The sequence below is a fragment of the Bos mutus genome, chromosome 5 (assembly GCF_027580195.1).
Source record: "Bos mutus isolate GX-2022 chromosome 5, NWIPB_WYAK_1.1, whole genome shotgun sequence".
Taxonomy (NCBI): domain Eukaryota; kingdom Metazoa; phylum Chordata; class Mammalia; order Artiodactyla; family Bovidae; genus Bos; species Bos mutus.
The window spans coordinates 30,940,187-30,961,402 of record NC_091621.1 but is presented as its reverse complement, the minus strand read 5'-3'; the positions used below and the strand labels follow the sequence as shown (position 1 = coordinate 30,961,402).

Genomic DNA, 21,216 nt, shown 5'->3' with positions numbered 1-21,216 from the left:
ATTATGCCTGGGCTTCTAAGATCCGACCGGGGAGGCCTCAGTGTCTTCTCTCCTTCGGGAGAACGGAAGGATGCCTGCGGCCTACGTAAGTGGTGCAAGCTTCTTGTCTTGAAGTTTTATTGGTCTCCCGTGTAAACCAAGCTACTCTGCCTCTTTTCTCCACTGAATTTTCCTACTGAACTATCCTCATCCTATTACTCTTTATATCTTTGATAAAATATTTAAATAAATAGGTTGCAGACGCCATCCCCACTTCGAATACCCTGGATCAGCCGGGGCAGGACCCCGGCACCTAGTGTTAAAATGTCAAATAAAATTGTTATTAGGACATTCTATAAGATATTTCTCAGTCTAACAAAGACCTCAACCTATCAAAATCTCTCTCAAGTTTCCAAGGAAGAGCAATATACATACAAATGTATACATAAGTATTGATAATAAATCCAAGAGAAAAGATGAATTAGAAAAAAAGGTCTAAGTACCTTGCAAATTCCCTTCTAATGCAGAAATCATAATTCTAAACTATGTCCAATTTATATAAAAGTATCAAAACTATCATGGAAAGTAACTGGAAATCAAGATATTCTGAATTTTGTTGCCTTTAGTAGCTACAAATTTACATAGTATTGGTTTTTTTCCCAGAGATTAGAGATACCAACTAAAACTATGATTGAGTTCCAATTTTATTTTTAATTAATGCACTACTCTGTTCTAGGCAGTGAGTATGTCATGTATTGTGGACAGAGAGAGAAAATATTTCAGTATTAAGGTACTAAGGAGAGAGAGATGTTTTGTCCATGAATGCTCACAGGTCATGATCCTGCATTATTTCTCAATACGGGTCTTACTGGTATTTGGGGTAGAATAATGAAATCACTGCAGCCATGAAATTAAAAGACGCTTACTCCTTGGAAGGAAAGTTATGACCAATCTAGATAGCATACTGACAAGCCGAGACATTACTTTGCCAACAAAGGGCCGTCTAGTCAAGGCTATGGTTTTTATAGTGGTCATGCATGGATGTGAGAGTTGGACTGTGATGAAAGCTGAGCGCCGAAGAATTGATGCTTTTGAACTGTGGTATTGGAGAAGACTCTTGAGAGTCCCTTGGACTGCAAGGAGATCCAACCAGTCCATTCTGAAGGAGATCAGCCCTGGGATTTCTTTGGAAGGAATGATGCTAAAGCTGAAACTCCAGTACTTTGGCCACCTCATGCGAAGAGTTGACTCATTGGAAAAGACGTGATGCTGGGAGGGATTGGGGGCAGGAGGAGAAGGGGATGACAGAGGATGAGATGGTTGGATGGCATCACTGACTCGATGGACGTGAGTCTGAGTGAACTCTGGGAATTGGTGATGGACAGGGAGGCCTGGCGTGCTGCGATTCATGGGGTTGCAAAGAGTCGGACACGACTGAGCAACTGAACTGAACTGAACTGAATGTTATTCTGTTATACCAAAAGACATAACCTACAGTATGCAATAATATACACTATCAACACCAAAGAAAATTCTGTTACTCTAAATGAGAAAATAAATTTAAAAGCACTGCATAAGTTAGAAAGCATACTACAAATGTAAATAATCATTCTAAACATTTGCAAAAATGTGCCAGAATTGAAAGAGACACGTGTAGCCAATGTTCATCGCAACACTGTTTATAATAGCCAGGACACGGGAGCAACCTAAATGTGCATCAGCAGACGAATGGATAAGAAAGTTGTGGTACATATACACAATGGAATATTACTCAGCCATTAAAAAGAACACATTTGAATCAGTTCTAATGAGGTGGATGAAACTGGAGCCTATTATACAGAGTGAAGTAAGTCAGAAAGAAAAACACTGATACAGTAACATATACAGTAACATATACAATATACTAATACATATATATGAAATTTAGAAAGATGGTACTGATAACCTTATATGCGAGACAGCAAAAGAGACACAGATGTATGGAACAGTCTTTTGGATTCTGTGGGAGAAGGCGAAAGTGGGATGATCTGAGAGAATAGCATTAAAACATGTATATTAGCATATGTGAAACAGATCGCCAGTCCAGGTTCAATGCATGAGACAGGGTGCTCAGGGCTGGTGCACTGGGATGACCCAGAGGGATGGGATGGGGAGGGAGCAGAGAGGGGGGTTCAGCATGGGGAACACATGTAAATCCATGGCTGATTCATGTCAATGTATGGCAAAACCCACTACAATATTGTAAAGTAATTAGACTCCAATTAAAATAAATTAAAAAAATAAGGTATTTACAGTAGTAATCTATAGGGAGTGAAATTGTGATTTTTTTAAAAATTTATTTTTGGTTGTCTGAATTTATTTTTCTTAAAAGGTACATGTACTGTTTCTATGATAATATAATAATATTTTAAATCAACTAAATAAAAAATTAAACACAAAAAAAATTTGCAAAAATGCAGGCAATAGAAAAGTGTATAGTAAACAGTTGTTGTTCACATGAAATAGACTAGAAGATGCAAAAAAAAAAATTTAGAAAGTGAAAAGGGCTATCCTATAGCCAATTATTACCACAGTACATAGAGAGGAGAAATTATTTTGATGGAGATAAATCAGGCAGGTGGCATGTGAATTGGGGACCGAATGTTGGGAAGAATTGTTACTTATGCAAATGGAAGAGAGAAATGATGGTAAACATATAAAAGACATATTAAGACAAATAAACACAGTTTCCTTAACAATTTATTTTTCCTAGAGATAAATATAAAATTTATCAAAATTATATACCAAAATAGGGATAAAGTTATTATCTGAATAAACAGTATTCAACAGGTATTTAATATAAGCCTGCTGTTTCTAAGTTGCTTCAGTTGTGTCCAACTCTTTGTGACCTGATGGACCATAGCCCACCAGACTTTTCCATCCCTGGGATTCTTCAGGGTTGCCATGCCCTCTTCCAGGGGATCTTCCTGACTCAGGGATCAAAATCACATCTCTTGTCTCCTGCATTGGCAGGGACTTCTTTACCACTAGTGCCCAATGTATGCCTACTATGTAGTAAGGAGACAGTAGAGTTTACATTCTAGTGAAAAAATATATTAAACAAACAAATAATTAACAATTATTAAGTACAATGAATGGAAAAAATTAAACAAATAAAAAGATACTAACAGCTCCTTTAGACATGCTACAGGATCACATGATGGAATAACATGTTGGAGGTCCTATTTCAGATAGTTTTATCAGCAAAGTCCCTAATAAGGAAATGATAAGTAAGCTAAAGGTACAGAATGGTTACACATGTGAAGAAAGGAGTAAATACACCTCTGGGGGATGGACTAATAAGCACAAATGCAAAATCCACAGCATGTTTGAGAAATGAAAAGAGGAGGAATAAGACCAGATTATAATCAGTAAAAGAAAACTTATGAGTTAAGGTTTAAACACAAAAGGGCCAAAAATCATGCAGAGCTTTATTTCTGAAAAGAGTAATAAGAAATACTTTAAGATTCTAAGTACAAAAACAAAATCAACTACTTTCTGCCTTGGAAAATATCAGTCTGATTGCTGGGTAAATATGAATTTCAGGACTTTTGACTGACCACATGAAGTAAAAGAGACCAGATTAACCCTCCCAACTGACACAATTCAAAAACTAGACAAAATACATGAGACAATGATTTTCAGACATTGGCCATTAGGTATAACAGGATAATGATTCCTGAGAGAGAGAAAGCAAATTAAATGAACCCCATAACTGCCCCTAGTTTACTGCCTTGAGACTGTCTGTATCCATGCCACAGAATACTTGGAGAAACCTAGTCAGAGTCCTAAGAATTCCCTTCTTGAGGAAACAGAGCTGAGGGTTCAGGGAGACCACAGAAAACAGAATTCACAAGGCAGAGTACCATGAAGAAGGATGTTTCAAAAAAGCAAACTCTGGAGATTTACAGAGAGTTTTCAAATTTTTAACCAAGTACTCACCAGCAAATGCATATGAAGCAATTACTCAAGACTGGGAAAAGAAATCCAACATGAGAAGATGGGACAATTTCAGGAACTCAAAGATGGGAACATTTTGTGCTTCCATCAACCAGAGTGGAAAATTTTGTAATCCAAAGAAAACTAGAGAAGACTCAGAAGAGTATTGCCTCAGCAGAGGGCAAAGTAGCCACAGACTGAATGAAGGTGTACCTGGTGCTGCTTAACAAATTCTAATGCAAGTTTCAAAATAATCACGTTACTTCCAAGTAACTAAACTGTATCCCAGAACAAAGCTTAGGATGATCTATAGGAATATGAGACTTCCAGAAACCAAAAAGATGATTTACAAGGTGTAGAATCTAAACAAAATTATCAGGACTGCAAAGAAGCAGAAAGTTGCTGTCTCTAATAAGGAGGAAAATCAGTTGTTAGAAACAGACTAAGAAATGACACAAAATGATATACTTTAACTTTATACACAAGGACACTAAAAGATTTATTCTAACTATATTCCTTATTTCAAGAAGCTAGACAAAAGATTAAGCATGTTGAATAGACATCTGGAAAATAAACAGAGCAGTTAAATCAAACTTCTAGAGATGAAAAATGCACTGAATAGATTTACCGGTATTGGATACCAAAGAAGATACAATTAGTAAATTTGAAGTTCTAATAAAATCTATATAAAATGAAAGGAAAGGAAAAAATGTTTAAATAAATAGAGCATCAGTAAACTGTTTAACAACTTCAGTTGGACAACTTTATATATTATTTAGATTCCCAAAGAAGAGGGGAGAAGTATCAGAAAAAATATTTGAAAAATTAATGACTGAATTTTTTTCAAATTTGGTAAAAACAGTAAGTCCACAAATCCAAGAAACTCAACACATCCCAAACACAAGAAATAGAAAACAAACATTCTAATCCTAATGGAGAGAAATCTATAGTAGAAAATTTGTAGTAGAGAATCCGTAATAAAAAAAAAAAAAAACTAAAAACAGAGAAAATACATATTATTTTTATATATACATATACATATATACATATATGTATATATATATACATATACATATATACATATATGTATATGTACATATACATATGTACACATGTACATATGTACATTATATACATATACATATATACACAGATATTTAGATATTTAGCAAACTTCTAGTTGGAAACAATGCCACTCAAATGTCTTTGAAAAATGGCACTCATCCCTGACCAAACGTGAGGTCTTATACTCAAGGTGTTTAAAAACAACCTCCAACTCATCATTGACTGACCTCTGAGCATGGCTTTTCAGCTGTAAATATCTATGTTCAAAGAAAGATACCAAATTACTAAGTTAAACGTACATCTTAAGAAAATAGAAAAAAAGAAGAGCAAACTAAATCCAAAGTAAGTAGAAAAAGGAAATCATAAACATCGTTGGAAGCATGGCGTCTTTAACACTGGACTACAAAGGTAAGTCCCCCTTTATATTTTAAACATGTAAGTTGTTTCATTTTCTTGAAGTGATATTCTTGCTTTTTAAAATCTATCTGTGAATAATTTTGGAAGCCTTCCATAAAAATTTTAAATAATTATTAGCAGCTGATTTAGTGCATTTATGGAACATGGGCGATTTCAATATATCATCACATTGATTTTTCCATATAACCCTGAAGGAAAGATGCTATCACTAGTCTAGATGAGGTAGACGAAATGACAAAAGATATAAATAAGTCAGCTACAGTCTCATGACTAATAAATAAGAGATCTACTTTTCAAAATAAGTTTGACACAAGGTATAATATCTGTATTTTTAAAAATTTCTTTTAAAATCTATATTTGCAAACAAAATACATCCCTGCTAAACTGTCTCTAGTTGAGTAAGCCAGATGAAGGGGAGTCATCACCTTGTCAGTTCTGTCTCCTTTGATTTTCACAATTTCTCTTAAATATTGACCAGGAATGTACTTTTTAACATTTCTCTAATTTCTGCAGAGTTATCTATAGAAGAACCCTGGACAAAATTGATCTTATGCCTCTTTTGCATCCAGTATTTGGAGATGATTTAGACTAAGCTTCAGTCATTATCATTTAGACTCAAATTTAAAATACACAGTTCTGGATAATTTCTTCTTCCATGAGAAGGTTTCTAGGCCCTTTCAGTTCTCTAGCCACTGTCAGTTCAGTTCAGTCGTTCAGTTGCGTCCAACTCTTTGCGACCCCATGGACTGCAGGACACCAGGCTTCCCTGTCCATCGCCAAATCCCAGAGCTTATTCAAACTCATGTCCATCGAGTCGGTGATGCCATCCAACAATTTCATCCTCTGTGATCCTCTTCTCCTCCTGCCTTTAATCTTTACCAGCATCAGGGTCTTTTCAAATGAGTCCATTCTTCACATCAGGTGGCCAAAGTATTGGGAGTTTCAGCTTCAGCATCAGCCCTTCCAATGAATATTCAGGATTGATTTCCTTTAGGATTGACTGGTTTCATCTCCTTGCAGTCCAAGGGACTCTCAAGAGTCTTCTCCAACACCACAGTTCAAAAGCATCAATTCTTTGGCGCTCAGCTTTCTTCACAGTCCAACTCTCATATCCATACATGACTACTAGAAAAACCACAGCTTTAACTAGATGGGCCTTTGCTGGCAAAGTAATGCCTCTGCTTTTTAGGTCCATGAATCAAGGTAAACTGAAAGTGATCAAACAGGAAATGGAAAGAGTGAACATCAACATTTTAGGAATCAGTGAACTAAAGTGGACTGGAATGGGCGAATTTAACTCGGATGACCATTATATCTACTACTGTAAGCAAGAAGAAATGGAGTAGCCCTCATAGCCAACAAAAGAGTCCAAAATGCAATACTTAGGTGCAATCTCAAAAATGACAGAATGATCTTTGTTTCCAAGGCAAACCATTCAATATTATAGTAATCCAAGTCTATGCCCCAACCAGTAATGCTGAAGAAGCTGAAGTTGAACGGTTCTATGAAGACTTATAAGACCTTCTGGAACTTACACCCAAAAGATGTCCTTTTCATTATAGGGGACTGGAATGCAAAAGTAGGAAGGCAAGAGATACCTGGAACAATAGGCAAATTTGGCCTTGAAGTACAAAATGAAGCAGGGCAAAGGCTAACAGTTTTGCCAAGAAAACGCACTGTTTGCCAACAAAGAGCAAGCACTCTTTTCCAACAACACAAGATGACTCCACACATGGACATCACGAGATGGTCAACACCAAAATCATATTGATTATATTCTTTGCAGCCAAAGATGGAGAAACTCTATAAACAGTCAGCAAAAACAAGACCGGGAGCTGACTGTGGCTCAGATCATGAACTCCTTATTGTAAAATTTAGACTGAAATGGAAGAAACTATGGAAAACCACTAGACCATTCAGATATGACCTAAATCAAATCCCTTATGATTATACAGTGGAAGTGACAAATAGATTAAGGGAACAGATCTGATAGAGTGCCTGAAGAACTATGGATAGAAGTTTATGACAGTGTACAGTAGGCAGTGATCAAAACCAACCCCAAGAAAAAGAAATACAAAAAGGCAAAATGGTTGTCTGAGGAGGCCTTACAAATAGCTGAAAAAAGCAGAGAACCAAAAGGCAAAAAGAAAAAAGGAAAGATATACCCATGTGAATGCAGAGTTCCAAACAATAGCAAGGAGAGATAAGAAAGCCTTCCTCAGTGATCAATGCAAAGAAATAGAGGAAAACAATAGAATGGGAAAGGTTAGGGATCTCTTCAAGAAAATTAGAGACACCTAGGGAACATTTCTGGAGAAGGCAATGGCACCCCACTCCAGTACTCTTGCCTGGAAAATCCCATGGACCGAGGAGCCTGGTTGGCTGCAGTCCATGGGGTCGCTAAGAGTCAGACACGACTGAACGACTTCATTTTCACTTTTCACTTTCATGCACTGGAGAAGGAAATGGCAACACACTCCACAGTTCTTGCCTGGAGAATCCCAGGGATGGGGGAGCCTGGTGGGCTGCCATCTACGGGGTCGCACAGAGTCGGACATGACTGAAGCGACTTAGAAGCAGCAGCAGCAGGGAACATTTCATGCAAAGATGGGCACAATAAAGGACAGAAATGGTATGGACCTAATAGAAGCAGAGGATATTAAGAAGAGGTGGCAAGAATACAAAGAAAGTAAAGTGAAGTCGCTCAGTCGTGTCCGACTCTTTCCGACCCCATGGACTGTAGACTATCAGGCTCCTTCGTCCGTGGGATTTTTCCAGGCAAGAGTGCTGGAGTGGATTGCTATTTCCTTCTCCAGGGGATCTTCCCGACCCAGGAATCGAGCCCAGGTCTCCCGCATTGCAGGCAGACACTTTACCGTCTGAGCCACCAGGGAAGCCCACATAGAAGAACCATACAAAAAAGATGTTCATGACCCAGATAATCATGATGGTGTGAGATCACTCACCTACAACCAGACATTCTAGAATGCAAAGTCAAGTGGACCTTAGGAAGAAGCATCACTACGAACAAAGCTAGTGGAGGTGATGGAATTCCAGTTGATCAATTTCAAATCCTAAAAGGTGATGGTGTGAAAGTGCTGCACTCAATATGCCAGCAAATTTGGAAAACTCAGCAGTGGCCATAGGACTGGAAAAGGTCAGTTTTCATTCCAATCCCAAAGAAAGACCTTGCCAAAGAATGCTCAAACTAGTCACTGTAACGCAACAATAATAGAAGCTCTATTTACACATTTTTGAGGCTTCCCAGGTGGCACTGGAAAAAAAAGGATCTGCTTCACTGACTGCAGTAAAGCCTTTGACTGTGTGGATCACAAAAAAATGTGGAAAATTAATAAAGTGATAGGGATACCAGACACCACCTTACCTGACTCCTGAGAAACCTGTATGCAGGACAGAAAGCAACAATGGACATGGAAAACTGCACATGGAAAAACGAACTGGTTCAAAATTGGGAAGGAGTATGTCAAGGCTGTATATTATCATCCTGCTTATTTAACTTATATGCATAGTAGTACATCACATGACATGCTGGGCTGGGGGACTCATAGGCTGGAATCAAGATTACCTGGAGAAGTATCAACAATCTCAGATATGCAGATTAAACCACTTTAATGGCAGATAATGAAGAGGAACTAAAGAGCCTCTTGATGAAGGTGAAAGTGGAAATGCTGGCTCAAAAGTCAACATTCAAACATGAAGATCATGGCATCCAGTCCTATCACTTCATGGCAAATAGATACAGAAAAAGTAGAAACAGTGTCAGATTTCATTTTCCTGGTCTCCAAAATCAACGCAGATAGTGACTGCAACCACAGAATTAAAATATGCTTGCTCCTTGGAAAAAAATCTATGACAATTCTAGACAGTATATTAAAAGCCAGAGACATCACTTTGCCAAGAAAAGTCAGTTTAGTGAAAGTTATGGTTTTTCCAGTAGTCATGTATGAATGTGAGAATTGGACCATAAAGAAAGCTGAGTGCCAAAGAATTGATGCTTTCGAACTGTGGTGCTAGAGAGGACTCTTGAGAGTCCTTTGGTCTGTAAGGAGATTAAACCAGTCAGTTCTAAAGAAAATCAACCCTGAATATTTATTGGAAAGACTGATATCCTTTAGGATGGACTGGTTGGATCTCCTTGCAGTCCAAGGGACTCTCAAGAGTCTTCTCCAGCACCACAGTTCAAAAGCATCAATTCTTCAGTGCTCAGCTTTATAGTCCAACTCTCACATCCATACATGACAACTGGATAAACCATAGTTTCAATAGATGGACCTTTGTTGGCAAAATAGTATCTCTGCTTTTTAATATGTATCTAGCTTGGTCATAGCTTTTCTTCCAAGGAGCAAGTATCTTTTAATTTCAAGGCTGCAGTCACCATCTGCAGTGATTTTGGAGCCCAAGAAAATAAAGTCTGTCACTGTTTCCACTGTTTCCCCATCCATTTGCCATGAAGTGACAGGACCAGATGCCATGATCTTTGTTTTCAGAATGTTGAGTTTTAAGCCAGTTTTTTCACTCTTCTGTTTCACTTTCATCAAGAGGCTCTTTAGTTCTTCTTCGCTTTCTGCCATATGGGTGGTGTCATCTGCATATCTGAGGTTATTGATATTTCTCCTGGCAATCTTGACTCCAGCTTGTGCTTCATTCAGTCTGACATTTCGCATGATGTACTCTGAATAGAATAATAAGCAGGGTGACAACATATAGCCTTGACATACTCCTTTCCAGATTTGGAACCAGTCTCTTGCTCCAAGTTCAGTTCTAACTGTTGCCTCTTGATCTGCATATAGATTTCTCAGGAGGAAGGTCAGGTGGTCTGGTATTCCCAACTCTTTAAGAGTTTTCTGCAGTTTGTTGTGATCCACACAGTCAAAGGGTTTGGCATAGTCAATAAAGCAGAAGTAGATGTTTTTCAGGAATTCTCTTGCTTTTTTGATGATCCAATGGATGTTGGCAGTTTGATCTCTGGTTCCTCTGTCTTTCCTAAATCCAGCTTGAACATCTGGAAGTTCCCAGTTCACATACTGTTGAAGCCTGGCGTGGAGAATTTTGAGCATTACTTTGATAGTGTGTAATGTGCTATTAGTGTAATGAGTGCAATTGTGCGGTAGTTTGAGCATTATTTGGCATTGCCTTTCTTTGGGATTGGAATGAAAACTGACCTTTTCCAGTCTCTTAAGATTTGTAAAGAAACAGTTCAGATTTTATTTTTTTCATAAACATGTCTCAATCAGGATCCTTTTCAATAAAACAAAACAATTTTAAGAAAATAAAATAATTGCAAGGATGTTAGCCTGTAATTTTCTTTCTTGGTGGTATCTTTGTCTGATTTTAGTATCAGACTGATGGTGGCTTCATAGAATGTCTTTGGGAGTATTCCTTCTTCTTCAATTTTTTGGAAGAGTTTGAAAAGAATTGGTATAATTTTTTCTTTGTATGTTTGGTAGAATTCACCTGTGGAGCCATCTGGTTCTAGACTTATGTTTGTAGGGGCGTTTATTATTATTATTACAGACTCTATTTTATTTCTAGCAATTGACCAGTTAAATTTATCTATTTCTTCTTTACTCAGTTTTGGCAAGCTGTATGTTTCTAGAAAATTGTCCATTTCTTTTAGGTTATCAAATTTGTTGGCAAATAATTATTCACAGTAATTTCTTAACTTTTTTTGTACTTCTGCAGTATCAATTATGATTTATCCTTTCATTTCTTACTTTCCTTTTTTGGGTCTTCTCTCTTTTCTTGTGAGCCTGGCCAAAGGTTTGTTAACTTTGTTTACCTTTTCAATGAAGTAACTCGGTTATATTGTTTTTCTACTGTTTTTAATCTCTATTTTATTTCCTCTGATCTTCATTATCTGCTTCCCTTGGCTGACTTTAGGTTTTGTTTGTTCTTTGTCTAATTCTTTATAGGTGGTGGGTTGTGTTGTTTAAGATTTTTCTTGTTTCTTAAAGAAGGCCTGTATTGCTATGAACTGCCCTCTAAGAACACCTTTTGCTGTATTCCATAAATTTTGTAAGGTTGTGTTTTGTCATTTGCCTCAAGGTATTTTTTAATTAATTAATTAATGTTTGGCTGTGCTGGGTCTTCATTGCTGAGCAGGCTTTTCCCTAGTTGCAGCGAGCCAGAGCTACTCTTCATTGTGGGCATGGGCTTCTCATTGTGGTGGCTTCTCTTGTTGTGGAGCACAGGCTCTAGGGCATGCAGGCTTCAGTACTGAGTCCATATTGAAGCATACAGGCTCAGTAGTTGCAGTTCCTGGCCTCTAGACCACTGGTTCAGTAGTTGTGGCACATGGGCTTAGCTGCTCCATGACATGTGGGATCTTCCTGGACCAGGGATCAAACCTGTGTCTCCTGCATTAACAAGCAGACTCTTTAACACTGAGCCACCAGAGAACCCAACCTCAAGGTATTTTCTAAGTTTCTTCTTTGATTTCACTACTGACCCACTGTTTTTTCAGTAAGAAGAAAATTACAGGCCAGTATCTTTGATGAACATAGATGTAGAAATTCTCAACAAAACCTTAGGAAATCAAATCCAACAACACATAAAAAAGACCATACACGATTACCAAGTTGGAGTCATCCCACAATTACAAGAATGGTTCAACATACACAAATCAATGTGATATATCAACAAAAGAAAAGATAAAAACCACATGATACAGAAAAAAAAATTGATAAAATTCAACATCAATTCATGACAGAAACCCTTATGAAAGGGTAGAGAGGGAATATATTTCAACATAATACAAAATATTTATGTCTGACTCATATAATACTCAATGGTGAAAGGCTAAAATCCTTTATGCTAAAATCTGGAACCAAAAAAGGATACCCACTCTCATCACTTCACTTCAACATAGTATTGGGAGTCCCAGCCACAGCAATCAGACAAGAAAAAGAAATAAAAGGTATTTGAACTGGTAGGGAAGTAGCAAAATTGTCAATTTACCACTTGATGGTAAGATGACACGAGATTATATATAGAAATCACTAAAGACTCCATACAAAAATTATTATAACTAATAAATTCAGCAAAGTAGCAGGATACAAGATTAATATACAGAAATTGGTTCCATTTCTTTACATTAACAATAAAATAAGAGAAAGGGAACATGAAAAAAATCATTATCTTGCAAAACTGCATCAAAAAATGCTTGGGAATAAACCTCACTAAGGAGGTGAAAGACACATCTGAAAACTACAAAACATTAACAGTAGAAATTGAAGATAATTCAAAGAAATGGAAAGATATCCCATGTTCTTGGGTTGGAAGAATCCATACTGTGACAATGGCCATACTATCCAAAGCAATCTACAGATTTAATGCGATCCTTATTAAATTACCCATGATATTTTTTCACAGAACTAGAATGAATAATCCTAAAACTTATATGGAACTATAGAAGACCCAGAATTGCCAAAGTATCCTGAGGAAAAGAACAGAGCAGGAGTCGTAACTCTCCTAGACTTCAGATACTACTACCCAGCTGTAGAAATCAAAGCAGCATGTGACTGTCACAAAAACAGACATGTGGATCAATACAACAGAGTAGACAGCCCAGAAATAATCCCATGCAACTACAGACAGTTAATCTTTGACAAAGGAGGTAAGAATACACAATGGGGAAAGGGCAGTTTCTTCAGCAAGTAGTACTGGGAAAGTTAGCTACACAGAAATCAATGAAGTTAAGATTAAGAGCACACCCTTCCAAATTACACAAAAATAAACTCAAAAGGGCCTAAAGACTTAAATACAAGACAAGGCACTGTAAAATGTCTAGTAGAGAACACAGGCAAAACATTCTTTGACATAAATTACCCAGTATTTTCTTAGGTCAGTCTCCCAAGGCAACAGAAATAAAAGCAAAGATAAACAAATGGGATCTAATCAAACTTGCAAGCTTTTGCACAGCAAAAGAAACCATAAGCAAAATGAAAAGACAACCTATAGACTGGGAGGAAATATTTGCAAATGATACAACTGACAAGGGATTAATTTCCCAAATAGAGAAACAGCTCTTATAATTCAATAACAAAGAAATAAATAACCCAATTCAAAAATGGGCAGAAGACCTAAATAGACAATTCTCCAAAGAAGACATATGTATGGCCAATAGGTGCATGAAAAGTTTCTCTAACTATTCGAGAAATGCAAATCAAAACTTCTGACCTCACACCAGTCAGAATGGCCACCATTAAAATGTCTACAAATAAATGCTAGAGAGGGTATGGAGTAAAAGGAACCCTCCTTTGCTACTGGAAGGAATTTAATTTGGTACAGCACTGTGGAAAACAGTATGGAGGGGCTCCTTAAAAAGCTAAAAATAGAATTACCATATTATCCAACAATATCATTTCTGGGCATATACCCAGATAAAACTATAATTCAAAAGATACATGCACCTCTATATTTGTACCAGTACTATTTACAGTATCCAAGACATGGACATAACCTAAATGTCCACTGACAGAGGAATGGATAAAAAGATATATATTAAATCTATATGATGGAATATTACTCAGCCATAAAAAAGAATGAAATAACGCTATCTGCAGCAACATGGATGGACATAGATGTTATCACACTAAGCAAAGTCAGTCAGAACGAGGAAGACAAATACCATATGATATCATTTATACGTAGAATCTAAAATAGGACACAAACATACCTATCTATGAAACAGACTCGTGGACTTAGAGAACAGACTTGTGGTTGCCAAGTGGGGTTTGGGGGAGAGGAGGATTAGGAGTTTTGGATTAGTAGATGCAAGCTATTACATATAGGATGGATAAACAACAAGGTCCTACTGTATAGCACAGGAAACTATATTCAATAACCTGTAATAAACTATAGCAGAAAAGAATATGAAAAAGAAATATATATGTTTAACTGTGTCATTTTGCTATACAGCAGAAATTAACAAGTGTAAATCAACTATACCTCAAAAAAATTTTTTTAATGAAAATAATTCCATTCATAACAGCATAAAAAGAATAAAATACTTAACAATATAAACATGAGGCTTATCGAAAGCTACTGTAATTAATTTCATTACATAGAAAACTATTGTAATTACTGAGAAAAAAAAGGATGTTAAGTAAGATGGAATATTATTCATCCCTAAAAATAAAAATTCTCCTATTTATGACAACATGAATGAACAGGGAGAATATTACGCTAAGTGAAATAACCAGACACAGAAAAATACTGTAAGATCTCACTTAAATGTAGAATCCCAAATTAAAAAAGGCAGAGGGTACTATCATGGTTGCTAGGGGCTGAGGAAGCGGGGGAAATAGAGAGATATTGGTCCAAGTGTACAAATTTCCAGTCACAAGATGAATAAGCTCTGGGGATCTGTACAACATGGTGACTATAGTCTTAATGCTACATTTACTCTTGAAATTTGTTAACAGAATAGATCTTAAATGCTCTCACCATACATATAATAATGATAACTATGTGAGGTGATCGATGTGTCAATTAGCTTGATCGTGGTAATCATTTGAATATGTGTATGCCTATTAAATCATCAGAGCAGACAACTTAAATACATACAATTTTTATTCACCAGATTATAGGTCAATAAAGCTGAGGAGAAAGAAAAGCTCACTTCAAGTACACTGGAAAGTTCTCTCGTGCCCTCTAAGTTCAAAGTAACCACTATTCTGCTTGCTGTCTGAATGTCATATAAATTAAATTATACAATGATTCTCTTTTTGTGTTGAGATTTATGCATATTCTTGCTTGCTATGACATATATTAGTAGCTCACTTTTTTCATTTCTGTGTACTATTCCATTATATGAATATCATATAATATTCTATTCTTAATGGACATCTAGGTTAGTTCAAGTTTGGGGCTATTAAGAATAAAGCTCTTATGACATACATATGACAAAAATTGACTAGAAACATTTAATGTTCATGGATTAGAAGAGCCACTATTGTTAAAATGTTAAAATTTTCCCAAAATTGGTCTAAAGATTCAAAACAATCCCTATAAAAATCAAATTAAACTTCCTTTTCCCCAGAAATGGACAGGCTGATCCCAAAATTCATATGAAAATGCAAAGGACTAAGACAAGCTAAAACATTTTTGAAAAAGAAGAATAAATTGGAGGACTAATACAATTCCCAATTTCAAAACTTATGGTAAAGCTTTAGTAGTTGAGACAGTGTGACAAACATAAAAACAGACATGATTTTTCAATAGAATGGAACTGAGATTACGGGGGAAAATAATTTATACTTTTGTCAATTAATTTTTAACAAACGTCTCAAAGCACTCAATGGGGTAAAGATATTCTTTTCTTTCCATAAATGCAAATGATGAAATCAGTTCCTTATTTCATCACACCATATCCTAATGTTCCTCACACCATACATAAAAAATTAACTCAAAGTGGAAAATGTTATATTGAAAACCACAAGACAGAAGTAAACAGAACAGAAAATCTTCATAACCTTGCCTCAGGCAAAGATTCATTAGCTTTGACACCATATGCATGATTCATAAATAAAAAATTAACCAATTGCATTTCATCAAAATTAAAACCTTTGTTAAAAAAAAAAAAGGTTGGTGTCAAGAAGACACCATTAAGAAAATGAAAAGGCTAAGCATTTCACCAAAGATACATAAATGATTAGTAAGCACATGAAAAGATGCCAACATCATTAAAATCTCAATAAGATACCAGTACATGTTGACTAAAGTAGCATAAATTTTAAAAGACTAACCATACCAAGTGTTGTCAAGAATGTACTGCAAATGGAGCTCTCATTCTTTGCTGATGGGAATGTAGAAATGAAACAAATCACTTGGGAAACAAGTCTGCCAGTTTCTTAAAATGTTAAACATACACTAGCCATTCCATATGTAGATATCTGGTGGTGGTTTAGTCGCCAAGTCGTGTTTGACTCTTGGGCGACCCCATGGACTGTAGCCTGCCAGGCTCTTTGGTCCATGGGATTCTCCATGCAAGAATATGGAGTTGGTTGTCATTTCCTTCTCCATGGAATCTTCCCAACCCAGGACTCAAACCTGGGTCTCCTGCATTGCAGGCAGATTCTTCACCAACTGAGCTATGAGGGAAGCCCTGTAGATATTTACCCAACAGAAATGAAAACATATATTCAAATAAGATTTCAACATCAATGTTCATAGTAGCTTCATTTTGGAATAGCCAAAACTGGAAGGAAAAAAAACAACTGTCTATCAACAGATGAATAAATTTTGCTATATTCATACAATGGAAAACTACTCAGCAATAAAAAATGGATTTACTGAACACACAATAAACAACAAAGATGAATCTCAAAGTAATTATGCTGTGAAAAAAAAAAAAAACCAAAAATGGGAAAACATACTGTATAATGCCACTTACAGACTAATCGATAGTAACAGATATCACATCAACGGTTGCCTTGGGATGGGAGTAAGTGATGTGAAATGACCAGAAGAATGGATTTACAAAGGTGCCCAAGAAACTACAGGAGACGATGAGTAAGTTCATTATTTTTAAAATACACCAAAACTTACCAAAGTGCACATTTTAGGTAAGTTCAGTTTGTTATATGTTGATTATACATTAATAAAGTTGTTTTTGAAAAATCTCAGAACAAAGAGAAAAAAGTAGTGTTTTGTGGCTTTTACAATTCTCCAGGCAAGAAGCAGTGTTTGCTTAGACTGGGATGGAACCATTAGAGATGAAAACATAAGTAAATAATATTAAGGTTTCTTAGAATGCAGAAATGACAATACTTTGTTGGTGCAATGTATATTGAGAGATAAAGAAAAGGAAGAAATCAAGGACAACTTTTATTTTGGCTTAAGCAACTGAGTGAATAGTGGTGCTATCTATTAATATGAAGACTTGGATAGGACTGCAGAGTCAAGGTTTCTCATCACAATTAACAAGAAATAATTCAAACTGGTTTGACAATTTCAATGGATTAAAAAAAAAAGAACTAGGGTTTATATACAGACATCTAGAAAATAAAAATAGGGCACTGATCAACTACCAGATATGAAAAAGAAGTTAATACGATATGACACAGTAAAGGAAACTAGTAATTCATGGAAATTATAAAACAGGTGCAAAACACCTTGGCCCCAAATATTTTTTTAAATAAATTAGTTAAAGGTCAATTCGACAATAATTATTTAAAAGTGATTTAATGAAATACTATATTTTATTGATAGTGTTTTTATTCTAGCAGTAATATTTAGGTATGTTTACATCTCTAACTAAAAATAGTTGTGTCTGTTAAAAGCAAATTAATAATTTAAGAAACAAATGCTACAGGTTCTTTATTACCTTCAACATCTTTGCTTACCTGTTTAATCTTTTAAATAATGGTCCAGATTGTGCTGTATCATATGATGGATTGAAAGTATCTTGATTTTCATTTAATTTAGAAACCAAGGAATGAGAATAATTAACATTACTGAGCTGAAAAAGAAAGGAAGAGCTGCCAAAATGGTAATGTACAGATACACAATTTATTTATTATAAAATGCCATTTAAGTGAATATACATATATTCAAAAAATGTATTATTTTAATCTAAAAGAAAATAATTGCACCCTAATTGAAAATAAAATAGTTTCTAACAATGAAAGCATATCAGTATTTGAGTGATTATTAAAATAATACGGTTGATACTATGGAGAGCTACATATTTTACACTGGTTAAAAAATACCCAGAACACCAGGATCTGAGTAAATAAAAGTTAAATTTCTCTCATAGAAATCACGTAATCTTTTCAAGAAAACAGCTGTACCTAACTCAGTTTTTCCATCTACTGAGTAAAATTTTAGACTGCTACTTTAATATTTCTGAATATCAATATCATTGAGTGCAAAATGCAGAAAGGATTGGAAGACTATTGAGAAAAGTAATTGAAATAATCCATTTATTAATGTGGAAAGATATTTTATTGGCTCAACATTAATCTATCCAGCAATAATAATTTACATCTGCAGTATATATTTATCTGTAAGCCATGAAACATAGAGATAAGTCCAAAGAAAATCAATGACAGAAATAGAAAAAAAGAGAGAGGGAGACAAAAAGAGATACTGAAAGGCTTCAAAAAAATATAAAGGTTTAAAGTAAGGGAAAGTTGAAAATAAAGTCTTATAATACATCTCAGTGTCAAAGAAACAGTGGCAGAAGCACAGAGACAAATTCATTCCTCAGAGTGAGTAACACACAAACAAATCAAAAGAGAGGGGAATATTATATATTGGCTCAAATATTAACTTCTCCAGGGCAGTGAGAAGTGAGTCCCAGACCAAATTTTTTTCTTTTTTTTTTCAATTAATTTTCCTTTGTATCTTATAATTTCATTTCAGTTCTTCTCACTTTTCTTCAAATCCCTCCAAATAAACTATTAAATACTTCACTAAAACTTCACAACGTGACAATATGCCTTCAGTTCAGTTCAGTTCAGTCACTCAGTCGTGTCCAACTCTTTGCGACCCCATGAATCACAGCACGCGAGGCCTTCCTGTCCATCACCAACTCCCGGAGTTCACTCAAACTCACGTCCATCGAGTCGGTGATGCCATCCAGCCATTTCATCCTCTGCCGTCCCCTTCTCCTCCTGCCCTCAATCCCTCCCAGCATCAGAGTCTTTTCCAATGAGTCAACTCTTAGCCTAAGGGGGCCAAAGTACTGAAGTTTCAGCTTTAGCATCATTCTTTCCAAAGAACACCCAGGACTGATCAATATGCCTTGGACAGGTATAAAAGACTCTTGTTGCTGTCTTCTGCTCTATTAAGTATTGCATTATTTACCCTTCTGCAGATAATCACTAATCTATAATCTATTAGTAGGAGATTATTTAAATAGATTATAGAGCATTTCATTCTCTAGCCTATAAATTATTTAAAAGAATAAGCATGAGTTTTAAGCAGATCTAGGATGCAAGTTTTAGTCTTATAAATACAAAATGAAAGATAATGGAATATTTTTCACTGCATCCTTCAAAAATTATTGGGTTCTTAGATTAATAAGGCTAACACATATCACTGAAACATAATATCAGTACTTCAATTTTTCTTTTCTGAAAAACAGAAAACATACTTTAATAAAAGTGAATCATGGTGTATATTATATAGCTATAAAATACCATAACTATAACTACTAAATTTATAATTGCAAATTAATTTATAAATAATAAATATGGCATAAACCACTGCATGCTAAAATTGAGAGGAATTCAAAATAAATATTCCTGCTAATAAGACACAGCATTTATATAACCATTTTCCTCACTATCATTATATATTATTACAATAATCCCTGATGGCTCAGCAGGTAAAGAATCTGCCAGGAATGCAGGAGACACAAGAGACACAGGTTCAGTCTCTGGTCAGGAAGATCCCCTAGAGGATGAAATGGCAACCCACTCCAGTATTCTTGCCTGGAAAATATTATGGGCAGAGAAGGCTGGTGGGCTACAGTCCATGGGGTCACAAAAAGTCAGACACAAATGAGTGACTAAGCACAAGCACACACACATCTTTAATAATTTCATTTTTTAAATATATGTAAATTTAATAAAAAATCACTTCTTGGCATTTTCTATGAAAGATACATTTCAGAACTTTAAATTGTGAATTTTTAGTATTAACCTTAGTGCATAAATAATTAAACATTTTAGCATTACACATCTCTACATATTTGTGTAATTATAATTGAAATGCATATACCCAGTTGGCATCTGTCAAATCATGAAAAGAATCAAGTCATCATAATTCATACTTAATATAGGCTACTATGATATCACTGAAGTTATATATTGCTATTCACAGGACCCTTTCTATAACACATCTATTGGGCCACCATGACATCACCAACTATTCATTTACTGTGATTACAGTCATCATACTATTATGTAACACACTAAATGATTTTCAGTTTCACTATCAATTTTATTAAAAAATGATTTTTTCAAATATTTTTAAACAACATTTCAGTTTTTGAATTCATAATTTCCTACAGTGCAGAAAATTAATGTTTTTGCCCTAAGAGGAACTTTATACCTAATTTATATCCTATTGTGACTATATCTACAGCAAGTTACAACTAATATTTTAAAATCTATAAATAACATATCATAAAACATAATGGTATCAAAATGCTAAGAACCTTCGATTCAAAGACACTTATTCATCCTGCCTTTTTTTATACGCAACTTTCTGAAGACTAAGTACTATTCTGGGAATGAAATTTTGTTTTGTAGTATTTCCAATGGAAGATACTTCTGCTGAAAAAGATAGTGGAGTGAAAATGCAGTTTTCTGTTCTGTTGAACTGAGGTTAAAACATTCTATGTGAACCCATGACTTGTGATAACTACAGGAAAGACACAATCATTTCATTTGCCAAAATGTATAAACGAGAGATGAGAAAAGTGAAAAATAAAAGCAAAAAAGGTCATGAGCTGCAGAAAAAGTTCCAAGGAAAGAAAGGCAAGTCAATCAGCAATTGACAAGACTTATTAGGACCAGAGAGTTTATCAGCTAAGATTATACTGAAGAGCTCTTTTTCACTGGACTTTATCATTCTTGGTCCTCTACACCCTCAGGTCCCATTCTACTACATGACATCTCCTAAAAATGGAAAACCTCAGTTTCATTAATACACAGGACAGCTGATGAGATTTTCAAGAGATTTTAGTATCACTGTTTTTATCTTTCTGTAGTTTAACGTTCAGGATGGGGAACACAGGTATAC

General features: G+C 35.4%; 1 protein-coding gene across 1 annotated transcript in view; it reads right to left on the bottom strand.

Moving 5' to 3' along the window:
* REDIC1 (regulator of DNA class I crossover intermediates 1) overlaps nucleotides 1-21,216 on the bottom strand; it is an 87,762-nt gene that overhangs the window by 30,409 nt on the left and 36,137 nt on the right. The window contains 2 exon segments of the mRNA XM_005887732.2: nucleotides 17,808-17,923; nucleotides 20,647-20,835. Of these exon segments, the coding sequence (XP_005887794.2) occupies nucleotides 17,808-17,923; nucleotides 20,647-20,835 (305 nt within the window).